The sequence below is a fragment of the Schistocerca piceifrons genome, chromosome 10 (genome assembly GCF_021461385.2).
Source record: "Schistocerca piceifrons isolate TAMUIC-IGC-003096 chromosome 10, iqSchPice1.1, whole genome shotgun sequence".
Lineage (NCBI taxonomy): Eukaryota > Metazoa > Arthropoda > Insecta > Orthoptera > Acrididae > Schistocerca > Schistocerca piceifrons.
The window spans coordinates 119,734,639-119,751,828 of NC_060147.1; the positions used below are offsets into that span (position 1 = coordinate 119,734,639).

Below are 17,190 nucleotides of genomic sequence, written 5' to 3' on the forward strand. Positions count from 1 at the left end.
CACCACTAAGAGAGTTAAGTTGGTTAAATTTTTTGTTTGTGTAGGTATACTTTTTGTGTGTCTATGTTATTGAAACTCCTTCTTAATATGTGTAAATACCAACACAAAATGCAGTTAACACAGTGTACAATTCTCAATAGTTGGGAGATGAGAAAAGGGACAAATAGTGTATCAAGATAGACATTTAAATGTCTGTAGCTTCAAATTACTTACATATATATGCATAATGCTGGAAATATGTAATTGTAGCTTCCTGAACAGTTTCAGTGGTTTTTCAGCAGTAAACCGTATTCAGTGCAATACTTAACATTAGGCAACTTCAGAAACAGTTTTAATGATAACACCCTGGTTTACACATATGTAACATATTTTCACAACTGTTGTTTGCTGCTCAAGTTACAAGACACAAAATGAAATTGTAACTAGAATATTAGAATATTAACAATGTTTACTGCACTAAATTTTCTGGTGTCTTCTCATGTTGCGTAGGAAAATTGCTCTCCGATTTGTAATAGAGATGACCGTCACGACTCTACACTGTAGAAGTCCTGCGAGCGTGTACACACTGACAGCAGTCCTTTGTAGTTCTGCCAGTTTTGTTCACTATACAGGGTGGTCAGATAATGTCTGAAATGCTTGTAGGGATGTTGCAGGGCAGGCTGTACTCAGGCATAAATGTTAAGAAAAAAATTCGATATGTTGCGCCATTTCAGAGTTATTCAGCGTTGAAACTAGCCAATGGGGGCATCGTGCGCTCACATTCAAGCGGCCTGCCAGGGGCGGTACTGCTCAACGAGTGCTTTGTTTGGTTATATAAAACTTGGCTAACTTCAATGCTAAATAACTAGGAAATGGTGCAACGTATTGAGTTTGTTTCTTAACATTTATATCTCAGTACAACCTGCCCTGCAACATCCCTGCAAGTGTTTCAGACATTTTCTGATCACCCTGTATATGAAAAACACAAAACAGTTTCTTTACACTGAAAAATTGAAATACCTCTTGGTGGGAGACATCTGTGGTTAAGACAGAAGGCTGTATACAAAAAAAAAAAAAAAAAGTTATTTCTCTAAGATGATCAGCTTGTTGTCTTCATTACTTGACAGTGTTTTGTCAGCTATTCCACTGATTAACATCTTCACCTGCAACAGTTTCATTACAAGTATTATCCTCAATTGACTTTTAAAGCAATTACAATAGTAACTATCTCAACTTCACTTGTAATTCTCAGTGTGTTTATCTTAGAGTCATCACGGAAAACTGTCAGTTAAGATTTTTCGGGGCGTAAATAATGTTGTTGTGCAGGAAGAGAGAGAATGAACGTTTGCAAGCCACTTGTGATGACAGGAAATACACACAGGTTCCCCGTTGTGCTTGAAACTCTGATTCCTGTGAATGTGCTGCCTGCTCCCTCTGTTGTCATGAAGTGTGTGTCAGCACAAGATATGATACCTGTCAGGACATTTGCCATTTGTCTGTGCTCCGTTAAAAGTGTTTGCTTGGCAGTAACCACACTGCTGCATTTATTACTTCCTGTACCTTCACGGTTATGAGAAGTTTCCATTTTCGGGACTCATCCTAAACCAGAAACGACACCGTCGACAATAAGAGATGTGGGAAATTGGACACAAGGAGCGAGGAGGGAAGGGGTATGAGTCTCCAATTATGTGCAGCTGCACCTCATAATGCTGTTGTTGCTGCTGGAGCAGAACTTGTGCGGGTCTAACTCATTTGTCTCACCTCATCAGAACAGACGAGTCTTTTAAAGGTGCTCTTATAATGTTGCTACGATGATGAAGAACTGCAGTACACACATACTCTGGTTTGATTGCTCTATTGGAAGATTTGCCAGCCGGATGTTTTATTACACGGACAGTTATCTTTGGCAGTACGGCAGGTGAGCCTAGGAGGTGCGTGCGGGGGTGACTCTGGCGCGCAGCTGCTGCACGGCCACCGCCATCGCCTGCTGCTGCTGGCTGATCGGCTCCGTCGGGCTCTCCGAGTCGCTGCTCGTGCCCTGCGACAGAAAAGGAGCCGCAGCCACTGCAGTTCCTCGCTCCCATTTTGTTCGTAGTTTATGAGAGTCACTTAAGAATTAAACAGACAAAAATATATTCTGAATACAAATACAAATGTTTTTTCCACTGTTGAGCATATTTACATGAAATTTGTGTTGTCTGTGTTTACATAATAATAATAACAACAATAATAATAATATAAACTTCAACAAGACAAATGTTATTAACTGTTGTTGTTGTTTGTTGTGGTCGATAGTCCTGAGACTGGTTTGATGCAGCTCTCCATGCTACTCTATCCTGTGCAAGCTGATTCATCTCCCAGAACCTACTGCAACCTACATCCTTCTGAATCTGCTTAGTGTATTCATCTCTTGGTCTCCCTCTACGATTTTTACCCTCCACGCTGCCCTCCAATACTAAATTGGTCATCCCTTGATGCCTCAGAATATGTCCTACCAACCGATCACTTCTTCTAGTCAAGTTGTGCTACAAACTCCTCTTCTCCCCAATTCTATTCAATACTTCCTCATTAGTTATGTGATCTACCCATCTAATCTTCAGCATTCTTCTGTAGCACCACATTTTGAAAGCTTCTATTCTCTTCCTGTCCAAACTATTTATCGTCCATGTTTCACTTTCATACATGGCTACACTCCATACAAATACTTTCAGAAATGACTTCCTGACATTTAAATCTATACTCAATGTTAACAAATTTCTCTTCCTCAGAAATCTTTCCTTGCCATTGCCAGTCTACATTTTATATCCTCTCTACTTCAACCATCACCAGTTATTTTGATCCCAAAATAGCAAAACTCCTTTACTACTTTAAGTGTCTCATTTCCTAATCTAGTTCCCTCAGCGTCATCCGATTTAATTCAACTACATTCCATTATCCTCGTTTTGCTTTTGTTGATGTTCATCTTATATACCTCTTTCAAGACACTGTCCATTCCGTTCAGCTGCTCTTCCAGGTCCTTTGCCGTCTCTGACAGAATTACAATGTCATCGGCGAACCTCAAGGTTTTTATATCTTGTCCATGGATTTTAATACCTACTCTGAATTTTTCTTTTGTTTCCTTTACTGCTTGCTCAATATACAGACTGAATAACATTGGGGACAGGCTACAACCCTGTCTCACTCCCTTCCCAACCACTGCTTCCCTTTCATGTCCCTCAACTCTTATAACTGCCATCGGGTTTCGGAATTTGAAAGAGAGTATTCCAGTCAACATCGTCAAAAGCTTTCTCTAAGTCTACAAATGCTAGAAATGTAGGTTTGCCTTTCCTTAATCTGTTTCTAAGATAATATAATAATCCAGGATGGATACAATACATATGTGTGCAAATGTAAATAACAGCAAGAAGTTTCCTAATAGATCAATTACAGGATAATGAACTACATTGTTCAGTGAATGACAAATAAATAATCAAACAGATAACTAACAATAAGCACATGAAACTGTAATAAAATATTTGCACAGTGTGGCGTATGTATAGTTTGCAGTTAATTTATTGTTCATTCTCATAAGTGAAGTGGGACATTTAGCACATACACAAGGAACTCTTGAGCAGAGAAAATTACTTTACTTTTCATCCACATCAACAGACTAGTTTTAAATTTATTTACTGGCACTGTGTAGGCATTTTCAGGTAATTTGGTGAAGTAGACAGGACCAAGATATTTGTAGCTGTTAAGTGTCTTTGCAAGCCTAGCATAAGACATATTAATTGTATGTCCACTTCTTATGTTATGGTCATGAACTGTTCTCCTTAAGTCAAATTTACTCAGATTCTCTTTAACGAAGACAAGGCAGCTGTAAATATACAGGCCAGGTACTGTCATTATATTTAATTTCTTAAAATAATCTCGACATGATTCATATGGGCTAAATTCAGCTGTACACCTTATGGTTTTCTTTGCCATTTAAAAACTAATACAGAATTGCCCCATTTTAGTATTTGATAACTCAGGTGCAAATACAAGAATGCAAAATACGCATACAACAGAAGTTCTTTACTGACACTTCTCCTCAGCTTGCACAGGAGATATATGGCACATGCCAATTTGCCACCTGTCTTCCCTGTGTGGGTATCCCAGCTGAGCTTTTGATCTATATGAAATCCAAATAATTTTACTGTTTTGTTATCATGGCTGGGAGCATTCAGATTGAGTACAATAGCTTCGGTTTTATTATCATTCTTCTGCAGTAAATTGGCTCAAACCAAGTAGTGCACCTTTCTATTGAAGGCAACACCTGATGTAGAGAAATGAAAATTTGTAACGTGGTACTTGGCAACCTTGCAAAAAGTGACTGTCATTCCTCATAATAATTTTTACCTAAATACAACATCTGAGGTCTCAGTTACAACAGCACGTCCGGCGAAGGAAGTGCTTTTGGTGAACAGCTTTTACTTTCGAAAAGTGTGCAACAGTCAAAAATAGTCTTTCACTTGAAGAAATAATACAGCAGTAATTGCACAAACCGTGCAAGTTTTTATGCGCATGCGGAAAAGCTTACAAGCTGATGAAGGAAGCCGGGATATTTTCACTTCCCCTCTTGTTTTGCCGTCTGCCTCCTTAAAATTCATTTTGTCATTTTTCACTAATTACTATTAACATACATGAGTATAATCTGCATTTCCATAAAAGAGAGAGGTTGCCCCACAGATTTAAAGAATATAATACCAGATCTAATTTTGTGCGTAGTTTTATGTATGTAATTTATTTTCTAATTTATTTGGACTATTCCTAGTTAATATCTTTTGTTATAGGGTGGAATCAGTAATTGTTTCATAACATAAATTATATTGTTGACTTATAAACAAATATAAATTCTGTACTAATTATAAGCATTTGGAGGAACAACTAATAGCATCCTTTAAGTATTTATTTTGCTCTATTCGAAAACATGTTAGCAAAGCCAGACCTTAATTAATTCCAAAGTAATTACCAGTTCTGTCAAAAGTATTGTTTGTGTAACTATATCTGTTAATTTCATCATTTAAACAAATATTTCAGCTTAACTCTTGTAGTAGAAGAAACTGTTAAAAAGAAGGAAGTTTTTGATGTATTCAGTTAATTTAATGAGTTAGGTTTTAATTGCAATTTCTGTAAATTAAAGATCAAACAATGTGTAGTTTCAGTACCTGTTATTGTGAGGATATACAGGGTGTTACAAAAAGGTACAGCCAAACTTTCAGGAAACATTCCTCACACACAAAGAAAGAAAATATGTTATGTGAACATGTGTCCGGAAACACTTACTTTCCATGTTAGAGCTCATTTTATTACTTCTCTTCAAATCACATTAACCATGGAATGGAAACACACAGCAACAGAATGTACCAGCGTGAATTCAAACACTTTGTTACAGGAAAAGTTCAAAATGTCCTCAGTTAGCGAGGATACATGCATCCACCCTCCATCGCATGGAATCCCTGATGCAGCCCTGGAGAATGGTGTATTGTATCACAGCCGTCCACAATACGAGCACGAAGAGTTTCTACATTTGGTACCGGGGTTGCGTAGACAAGAGCTTTCAAATGCCCCCATAAATGAAAGTAAAGAGGGTTGAGGTCAGGAGAGTATGGAGGCCATGGAATTGGTCCGCCTCTACCAATCCGTTGGTCACCGAATCTGTTGTTAAGAAGTGTACGAACACTTCGACTGAAATGTGCAGGAGCTCCATCGTGCATGAACCACATGTTGCATCGCACTTGTAAAGGCACATGTTCTAGAAGCACAGGTAGAGTATCCCGTATGAAATCATGATAATGTGCTCCATTGAGCGTAGGTGGAAGAACGTGGCGCCCAATCAAGACATCACCAACAATGCCTGCCCAAACGTTCACAGAAAATCTGTGTTGATGATGTGATTGCACAACTGCGTGCTGATTCTTGTCAGCCCACACCTGTTGATTGTGAAAATTTACAATTTGATCACGTTGGAATGGAGCCTCATCTGTAAAGAGAACATTTGCCCTGAAATGAGGATTGACACACCTGTCAGCTACATTATTTGCAGTAGTCAGTGTTGAAATTCCATCCCCCGCCCCCCTCCATTTTACAGCTAGTATCACAACACAGTACATTGACACCCAGGAACAAACATATAGTCATTGGCCCCTTCCATTTCTCAGACTGTAAGATGCATGTAAACATGCTCTCTGATGATAAAAATAAGGAGAAAGGTAACTACCTTTGTGTTTGGGTTAAAGATACGTCCCGAATTCTGTTCTCTCAATTGAGTAACTACGGCTGTAAAAAGCATAGTTCATTAATTAATTAGCAAAGCATCTAGTAGACTGCCCCTCCAAGGACTCATTATGTGTTATTACACCTACTGTAGAAAACAGATTCATAAAGTTTAAAAATGCTCGCCATCAGGAGTTTGTGGTGTACTCCGACTCTGAATGCCTCCTGCCTCCTGTGACCCGCTGTGAAGATGACCTTACAACCTCACATACTGCTGTTACCAAAATACGTGTACCATATGCAGCAGCATATCAAATTGTGTTGACCTATGATTGAAGTATTAACCACTACAAATTTTATGAAGGGGATAATCCTGCAGTTAGGTTGCTCACTGAGCTCGATACACTTTCATGGGAGGTTGATAAGCTTTACAGTGACAAAGTTCCCATGACCAAATCGAAGGAGAATGAAGATTTGTACAGTAAAGCAGTTAACTGTCATATTTGTGGGCAACCGTTAGATAGAAAAGCTGAAGCTCCTTATAAGGACCATTGTCATCTTATGGGGAAGTTCCGTTCAAAAAATGGCTCTGAGCACTATGGGACTTAACATCTGAGGTCAACAGTCCCCTAGAACTTAGAACTACTTAAACCTAAATAACCTAAGGACATCACACACATCCATGCCCGAGGCAGGATTCGAACCTGCGACCATAGCAGTCGCGCGGTTCTGGACTGAAGTGCCTAGAACCGCTCGGCCACTGCGGCTGGCGGGAAGTTCCGTGGTGCAGCCCACACATACCTGTCTTCTTCCACAATTTTTGCGGGTGTGATTCTCGCCTTCATGTTGAGCACTTGGCTGACTTCGGCTAGGAGAAAAATCAGGTCAGTGTCCTGCCTGAGAGTGTAGAGAAATATACAGGGTGCATCAAAAAAATGTATACATACTTTGAACTGTCATAGACAATTTATTTCCCATTCTACAAGGTTAAATATCTGTGAGAAAGTAATGTTATGTTTCTTCAAAAGATGACAGCAGTGGCAAGGAAGTAACTGCAACATGGCGGACGTGTGTTTGAGCTTTGAAGTGCAGAAGCAGACAATTAAGTGGTACTGGAAGTTTGAGAATGTAGCTGCAGTTTGAACACAGTGGAGAAGTGAGTATGGTATAGAACCACCTTCAAAGTTAACAATTACACATCTACGAGACAAATTCGAAATTCGTGGAACAGTGTGTGATGTGCATAAAGGTCGATCAGGGCGACCTTGTACAGCTACAAGTGACGATTCCACAACTGCGGTCTCGGAACTGTTTCAGCGTTCACCTCAAAAATCTTCAAGGCAAGCAGCACGTGAGAGTAATGTAAGTGTTAGTAGTGTGCTATGCATTCTGAAGAAAGGCAAGTTTCGTGTGTACATTCCAAGGCTGGTGCAACAGCTAAGTGACGACGATCCAGATTGAAGGTTAGAATCTTGTGAATGGGTTCAGGAGATGGTGAGACATGAACCGGGATTTGTGGGTAGCATAATTTGATCAGATGAAGCCCAATTCAAACTCAATGGAACTGTCAATAGGCACAATTGTGTACTGGGCTGAAGATAATCCTCACATTACAGTTGAAAAGGCTGTGAATTTGCCTGGTGTAAATATGTGGTGTGGTTTGTCTGCAAGGGGACGCATTGGGCCTTTCCACTTTGAAAGTACTGTTACTGGAGAAACGAACCTAACAATGCTTGCTGACTCCATATTCCCTGCCATTCGTGCATTATATGGTAATGATGAGTTTTATTTCCAACAAGATGGTGCCCCGCCGCAGTATCATAGGGACGTACGAGCATACCTGGATCACAATGTGCCAGGCCAGTGGATAGGACGAAGGGAACCAAACGAGTTTCCTGTACACTCTCCAGACCTCACGCCGCTGGATTTCTTCTTATGGGGCACAGTAAAAGATGAGGTGTACAAACGTAAACCACGTAACCTTTACACACTTTGGAATGAGGTTCAGGCGGTGTGCGCAGAAATCTCATTGGACACTTTGGCACGATGTACGGAATCAGTGGTGACTCGTACTCGGAAATGTATTGATGCTGAAGGCCACCAGTTTGAACATTAATCACATTTGCAAAGTACATTTATTTTTCCAATTGGACTTTAAGCTTTCCATTTCCAGAAATTTAACATTGTAGAATGGGAAATAAATTTTCTATGGCGCTTCAAAGTGTGTATACATTTTTTTGACGCACCCTGTATTTCATTCTGCAAATGAATGACGCCAAGAATTATGCTACGTTTCGTGCAGGCACTCCGGAAACTAGTTGAAACTCTACCTCAGGAGGGTACGCATATCACTCGAGCTGCATTCTCCGATGAACAAAAGTTGCAACTAGTGACTAGGAAGAGGGTTTTGCCATGTGAGTATCAGGGTAGTATGGCAAAACTCTGAAGTGTTTCTAGAGGAGGTCGAAATGCACGCGTTTAATTACACGCTGACTGGCGTGAGGTCTGGAACAGGGCAATATCTTGAGAATTGCAAATAAAGTGCGTAGATGAGGTAATACTTAACTTTAATCCACAATTCTAGAACATCTCTCGTTACGGTACATGCTTCATAATATTAATTATCAATTGAATACGGCGCCTTGCTAGGTCGTAGCAAATGTAGCTGAAGGCTATGCTAACTATCGTCTCGGCAAATGAGAGCGTATCGGTCAGTGAACCATTGCTATGAATGTCGGCTGTACAACTGGGGCGAGTGCCAGTACGTCTCTCTAGACCTGCCGTGTGGTGGCGCTCGGTCTGCAATCACTGATAGTGGCGACACGCGGGTCCGCCGTATACTAACGGACCGCGGCCGATTTAAAGGCTACCACCTAGCAAGTGTGGTGTCTGGCGGTGACACCACAAACTCAATGAAACCAGGCAACCTGACATAATTGCATTTTCCAGCAATCTTACAGGCAGTGCTAAAGGAATGTGGAGTATGAATGGGACATGAATGTCTGGCTGCAGTTGAGCATCTCTGCTTTAGGAGAGTACACACAGCTTTATATGGACACAGACATGCACTTGCTTGTGGCTGTTTTTGAGAAATTCCAGAGTCTATGCATGACGAAGAAATAAAGCAGGTGAACATCACAAATGGCAGCAGAAGCGTAACTGACAAACGCCACTCACGATACATAGTACCAGTACTGACCTCAGTCTTCTGAGCTAGTACTGATTCACTTATCTGTGAAGACCGTTGACTTACACTTGAATGATCTGCTAAAAAAATACTGAGTAAGCGTTGTTACAACTCATTCTGTGGTGTCACCGCCAGACACCACACTTGCTAGGTGGTAGCCTTTAAATCGGCCGCGGTCCGTTAGTATACGTCGGACCCGCGTGTCGCCACTGTCAGTGATTGCAGACCGAGCGCCGCCACACGGCAGGTCTAGAGAGACTTACTAGCACTCGCCCCAGTTGTACGGACGACTCTGCTAGCGAAGCTACACTGACCGATACACTCTCATTTGCCGAGACGATAGTTAGCATAGCCTTCAGCTAAGTCAATTGCTACGACCTAGCAAGGCGCCATAATCCTTTGCTATATATATTGTGGTTATAACATGTGCCGTCAAGAGAGAAGTTCTACAATTGTGGATTAAAGTTAAGTATTATATCAACTACGTACTTTATTTGCCATTCTCAAGATATTGTCCTGTTCCAGACCTCACGCCAGTCAGCGTGTAATTAAACGCGTGCATTTCGGCCTCCTCTAGAAAAACAGTGTTGGCTCTTCTGCCAACACTACACATTCCATCATTAGAAACAAACTGACCTACAGTAAGACGTCTGAAAGTTGGGTTCCCAGAGAACTCAGCAAGAATAAAGATTTTGCATTTGCACCAAGAAGAAAAATAATTTCGAAAGTGGAAGTGATGCATTTTTGGACAGGATTTTAACGTGTGATGGAACTGGGTACATCATTGTGAGAGTCCAAGCATCATTGTGTGCAATGACGTCCTTGTAAGAAATTTGAAACATAACCTTTGGGTGGCAAGGTAGTATCAACCATCTTTTGGAGTATCCTCAGTCTGATTTTCCCTGATTTTTCTGGAGAAATGATGCACTGTCAAGGCCTACATTACTCAGGCACGAATGAGAAGAAAGTGAGGCCATCGAGCCCATGCCGAGCAGGAAGTATCCGAGATGGCAGGGGAAAGACATGCTTCTTCTTCAAGCAACTCCTGGCCTCATGTGGCACAACTGAATGATGGAAACTACACTAATGGCCATTAAAATTGCTACACCACGAAGCTGACGTGCTACAGACGCGAAATTTAACCGACAGGAAGGAGATGCTGGGATATGCAAATGATTAGCTTTTCAAAGCATTCACACAAGGTTGGCGGCAGTGGCGACACCAACAACGTGCTGACACGAGGAAAGTTTCCCACTGATTTCTCATACACAAACAGCAGTTGACCGGCGTTGCCTGGTGAAACGTTGTTGTGATGCTTCGTGTAAAGAGGAGAAATGCGTACCATCACGTTTCCGACTTTGATAAAGGTCGGATAGTAGCCTATAGCGATTGCGATTTGTTGTATCGCGACATTGCTGCTCGCGTTGGTCGAGATCCAATGACTGTTGGCAGAATATGGAATCGGTGGGTTCAGGAGGGTAATACGGAATGCTGTGCTGAATCCTAACGGCCTCGTATCACTAGCAGTTAAGATGACAGGCATCTTATCCGCATGGCTGTAACGCATCGTGCAGCCACGTCTCGATCCCTGAGTCAACAGATAGGGACCTTTGCAAGACAACAACCATGTGCAAGAACAGTTCGACGACGTTTGCAACAACACGGACTATCAGCTCGGAGACCACGGCTGCGGTTACCCTTGACGCTGCATCACAGACAGGAGCGCCTGCGATGGTGTACTCGACGACGAACCTGGGTGCACGAATGGCAAAACGTCATTTTTTTTCGGATGAATCCAGGTTCTGTTTCCAGCATCAGGATGGTCGCACCCGTGTTTGGCGGCATCGCGGTGAACGCACATTGGAAGAGTGTATTCGTCATCGCCATACTGGTGTATCACCCGGCGTGATGGTATGGGGTGCCATCGGTTACACGTCTCTGTCACCTCTTGTTCGCATTGATGGCACTTTGAACAGTGGACGCTACATTTCAGGTGTGTTACGATCATGGCTCTACCCTCCATTCGATCCCTGCGAAACCCTACATTTCTGCAGGATAATGTACGACCGTATGTTGCAGCTCCTGTACGGGCCTTTTTGGATACAGAAAATGTTCGATTGGTGCCCTGGCCAGCACATTCTCCAGATCTCTCACCAATTGAAAACGTCTGGTCAATGGCGGCCGAGGAACTGGCTCGTCACAATACGCCAGTCAGTACTCTTGATGAACTGTGGTATCGTGTTGAAGCTGCTTGGGCAGCTGTACCTGTACACGCCATCCAAGCTCTGTTTGACTCAATGTCCAGGCGTATCAAGGCCGTTATTACGGCCAGAGTTGGTGGTTCTGGGTACTGATTTCTCAGTATCTATGCAACCCAAATTGCGTGAAAATGTAATCACGTGTCAGTTCTAGAATAATATATTTGTCCAATGAATACCCGTTTATCATCTGCATTTCTTCTTGGTGTAGCCATTTTAATGGCCAGTAGTGTACTAATGAAGTTGGTCTCGAGCTCCTACCTCATTCTCCTTACATCCCTGATAGTTTCCCTTCAGATTTTTATCTGTTTACTCCCTTCATAGAAGCCTTGTGTGGCATCGAGTTGAAAGCCAACAAAGATGCAAAGAGAAAGTGCAATACTGGCTTTGAGATCAAGGTAAAGAAGTTCTTGTTGAGGGAATTAGAGGACTCAAAAGAAGAAGGGATAAGTGCATAGGAGGTGGTGAGGAGTACTTGGAAAAACAGACTAAAATTGTATCAATTGGATAAACCGATTTTGCTGTACGACTGTTTGACTGATGATTATTGAATGACCCTTGTAGTATAGTAATACAAAGTGCAGATCTTAGGTTGTGAATAAGGTAACCAAAGGATTCAAATGCTTCAATCTAGTGGGAAGACTTGTGTGGTTATAAGGATGTTCCTCTAAGGGCTAAACAAACGACTTTTCTACTGCTCATCACATTCTATAACTTGGAGAATTGTATTGTGACCAAAAGCCGTGTAAGTGGACTATGAGCTTGTGAAAAGAAAAAAACTTTAGGCCTAGTCTGCAACAGATGAGGAGAGATGAGATCAGAAAAGTGCAGATAAGGAAGGGCCTGCTAGTGGATGTGTCTGTGGAGTAGCTGAGTGGTGTGTGGCAGAGGGCACTTTACGTGCCACTGTCATTACCTCTCTTTCCTGTTCCAGTCGCGTATATTTCGTGGGAAGAACGACTGCCGGAAAGCCTACGTGCGCACTCGAATCTCTCTAATTTTACATTCGTGATCTCCTCGGAAGGTTTAAGTAGGGGGAAGCAATATACTCGATACCTCATCCAGAAACGCAACCTCTCGAAACCTGGACAGCAAGCTACACCGCGATGCGTAGCGCCTCTCTTGCAGAGTCTGCCACTTGAGTTTGCTAAACATCTCCGTAGCGCTATCACGCTTACCAAATAACCCTGTGACGAAACGCGCCGCTCTTCTTTGGATCTTCTCTATCTCCTCTGTCAACCCGACTTGGTACAGATCCCACACTGATGAGCAATACTCAAGTATAGGTCGAACGAGTGTTTCGTAAGCCCCCTCCTTTGTTGATGGGCTACATTTTCTAAGGATTCTCCCAATGAATCTCAACCTGGCACCCGCCTTACCAACAATTAATTTTATATGATCATTCCACTTCAAATAGTTCCATACGCATACTCCCAGATATTTTACAGAAGTAACTGCTACCAGTGTTTGTTCCACTATCATATAATCATACAATAAAGGATCCTTCTTTCTATGTATTCGCAATACATTACATTTGTCTATGTTAAGGGTCAGTTGCCACTCCCTGCACCAAGTGCCTATCCGCTGCAGATCCTCCTGCATTTCGCTGCAATTTTCTAATGCTGCAACTTCTCTGTATACTACAGCATCGTTTGCGAAAAGCCGCATGGAACTTCCGACACTATCTACTAGGTCATTTATATATATTGTGAAAAGCAATGGTCCCATAACACTCCCCTGTGGCACGCCAGAGGTTACTTTAACGTCTGTAGACGCCTCTCCATTGAGAACAACATGCTTTGTTCTGTTTGTTAAAAACTCTTCAATCCAGCCACACAGTAGGCTCTTACTTTGTTTATCAGGCGACAGTGCGGAACTGTATCGAACGCCTTCCGGAAGTCAAGGAAAATGGCATCTACCTGGGAGCCTGTATCTGATATTTTCTGGGTCTCGTGAACAAATAAAGCGAGTTGGGTCTCACACGATCGCTGTTTCCGGAATCCTTGTTGATTCCTACAGAGTAGATTCTGGGTTTCCAGAAATGACATGATACACGAGCAAAAAACATGTTCTAAAATTCTACAACAGATCGACGTCAGAGATATAGGCCTATAGTTTTACGCATCTGCTCGACGTCCCTTCTTGAAAACTGGAACTACCTGTGCTCTTTTCCAATCATTTGTAACCTTCCATTCCTCTAGAGACTTGTGGTACACGGCTGTTAGAAGGGGGGCAAGTTCTTTCGCGTACTCTGTGTAGAATCGAATTGATATCCCGTCAGGTCCAGTGGACATTCCTCTGTTGAGTGATTTCAGTTGCTTTTCTATTCCTTGGACATATACTTCGATGTCAGCCATTTTTTCGTTCGTGCGAGGATTTAGAGAAGGAACTGCAGTGCGGTCTTCCTCTGTGAAACAGCTTCGGAAAAAGGTGTTTGGTATTTCAGCTTTACGCGTGTCATCCTCTGTTTCAATGCCATCATCATCCCAGAGTGTCTGGATATGCTGTTTCGAGCCACTTACTGATTTGACGTAAGACCAGAACTTCCTAGGATTTTCTGTCAAGTCGGTACATAGAATTTTACTTTCGAATTCACTGAACGCTTCACGCATAGCCCTCCTTACGCTAACTTTGACATCGTTTAGCTTCTGTTTGTCTAAGAGGTTTTGGCTGCGTTTAAATTTGCAGTGAAGCTCTCTTTGCTTTCGCAGTACTTTCTTAACTTTGTTGTTGAACCACGGTGGGTTTTTCCCGTCCCTCACAGTTTTACTCGGCACGTACCTGTCTAAAACGCATTTTACGATTGCCTTTTTCCATAAACACTCAACATTGTCAGTGTCGGAACAGAAATTTTCGTTTTGATCTGTTAGGTAGTCTGATATCTGCCCCCTATTATTCTTGCTAAACAGGTAAACCTTCCTCCCTTTTTTTATATTCCTATTAACTTCCATATTCAGGGATGCTGCAACGGCCTTATGATCACTGATTCTCTGTTCTGTGCTTACAGAGTCGAAACGTTCGGGTCTGTTTGTTACCAGTAGGTCCAAGATGTTATCTCCACGAGTCGGTTCTCTGTTTAATAGCTCGACGTAATTTTGGATAGTGCACTCAGTATAATGTCATTCGATGCTCTCTGTCCATACCACCCATCCTAAACATCTGAGTGTCCCAGTCTATATCTGGTAAACTGAAATCTGCACCGCTGAGGAAATTTGTGTGAAATGTATTCCAGATTTTCTCTCAGTTGTTCTGCCACTAATGCTGCTGAGTCGGGAGGTCGGTAAAAGGAGCCAATTATTAACCTAGTTCGGTTGTTGAGTGTAACCTCCACCCATAATAATTCACAGGAACTATCCACTTCTACTTCACTACAGGATAAACTACCACTAACAGCGACGAACACTCCACCACCGATTGCATGCAATCTATCCTTTCTAAACACCATCTGTGCCTTTGTAAAAATTTCGGCAGAATTTATCTCTGGCTTCAGCCAGCCTCCCATACCTATAACGATTTCAGCTTCGGTGCTTTCCATCAGCGCTTGAAGTTCCGGTACTTTACCAACGCAGCTTCGACAGTTTACAATTACAATACCGATTGCTGCTTGGCCCCCGCATGTCCTGACTTTGCCCCGCACCCTTTGAGGCTGCTGCCCTTTCTGTACTTGCCCGAGGCCATCTAACCTAAAAAACCGCCCAGTCCACGCCACACAACCCCTGCTACCCGTGTAGCTGCTTGCTGCGTGTAGTGGATTCCTGACCTATCCAGCGGAACCCGAAACCCCACCACCCTATGGCGCAAGTCGAGGAATCTGCAGCCCACACGGTCGCAGAACCGTCTCAGCCTCTGATTCAAACCCTCTACTCGGCTCTGTACCAAAGGTCCGCACTCAGTCCTGTCGACGATGCTGCAGATGGTGAGCTCTGCTTTCATCCCGCTAGCGAGACTGGCAGTCTTCACCAAATCGGATAGCCGCCAAAAGCCAGAGAGGATTTCCTCCAATCCATAGCGACACACATCATTGGTGCCGACATGAGCGACCACCTGCAGATGGGTGCACCCTGTACCCGTCTTTCTTCTGTATAGCACAACACTTTGACAGTTTGCCGTAACGTAACACAGTGGCTCGATCATGCATACGGCTTGCTGGACGGGACCGAATTCCGTGCCAGTATGTGAATAGGAATGTGAGATACAAAGATTAGTTGGAAATCTAAGAAAGAGGTGGCTGGACTAAAGAAGACCTTGAAATGAAAGGAGAGACGTGAGATGATGTGGTGAGGGAGGAAATCCACCAAGGCAGAAACAAGGGGAGGAAAATCATTCAGGAACATCCTACATGGCTTGCTTGATGATGACGTCTTTGATGGTGGTGGTGAGGAGGAGAAGGAGTAACTACATCAAAATGGCCAACCTCTGTTATGATTCTGAAGCCAATGTACACTGCTGGCCACCGTAAATGCAACACCAAGAAAGACAAGAGGTAGCACAACAAAATTTATTTTGTAGATAACATGTTGACCAAGTATCAAATGATTACGTTTACAGACGTCTGTGACATGTGGTTCTTGCCAGAATCAGTAGCCAGAGTAGCCGCCATTGTTGGAGATCACCGCTGCCATACGTCTCGGCATTGAGTCAAAGAGACGTTGGATGTGTTCCTGGGGTACAGCAGCCCAAGCAGCTTCCACACGTTGCCAAAGATCATCTGGTGTGGCAGCTGGGGATGTAATCTGGGTCACTCGTTGAGCAACCATGGACCACATGTTTTCTATCGGCGAAAGATCCGGAGAGCGAGCCGGCCAGGGAAGCAATTCAATCTGGTTATTGACGAAGAACCTTTGGACAATGCGTGCCACGTGTGGTCGCGCATTATCCTGTTGAAATATGGCTGTGGCCGAGCCCTGAAGGTAAGGAAGGACAACTGGCTCCAGCACCTCGGATATGTAGCGCCGGCTATTTAAAGTACCGGCAATGCGTACTAGAGGCGTGCGAGAGTAATATCCAATACCGCCCCATACCATAATACCCGGTGCAAGACCAGTGTGGCGGTGCATAATGCAGCTGTCCAGCATCCGCTCTCCACGGTGTCTCCACACTCGAATCCGACCATCGTGGTGCTGCAGACAGAAGCGTGCTTCGTCAGTAAAGACAACGTCATTCCATTCTGCCGTCCACATCCGTCTGTCATCACACCATTGGCGACGGAGACGTCTATGGTTCTGCGTCAATGGTAGACGAAGCAATGGACGTCTTGCGGACAGACCACTCTGCTGTAATGGTACGCGCAGACACTGGATGATGCGTTAAAGACGCAATGTGCTGTGCTTTGGTTCGGGATGTCACTGAGCGATCCGTCACTGCCATGCGCACAATTTGCCTATCAGCACGTGCAGTGGTGCACCGAGGTGAATGCGATCGACCACGTCGCTCCGTCGTACCCTCCTGCATCCAACAGTCACATATCCGCATTACAGTTGTTTGGTTTCGTCCAACACGACGAGCGATTTCTCTGTATGATAATCCACA

At 43.2% G+C, this 17,190-nt stretch overlaps 1 protein-coding gene across 1 annotated transcript in view; it reads right to left on the reverse strand.

Moving 5' to 3' along the window:
* Positions 1–1,903: 1,903 nt before the first annotated feature.
* LOC124718745 (suppressor protein SRP40) overlaps positions 1,904–17,190 on the reverse strand; it is a 202,056-nt gene continuing 186,769 nt past the window's right edge. Inside the window, exon 5 of the mRNA XM_047244360.1 lies at positions 1,904–2,017. Within this exon, the coding sequence (XP_047100316.1) occupies positions 1,904–2,017 (114 nt within the window). The remainder of the gene's footprint in view (positions 2,018–17,190) is intronic.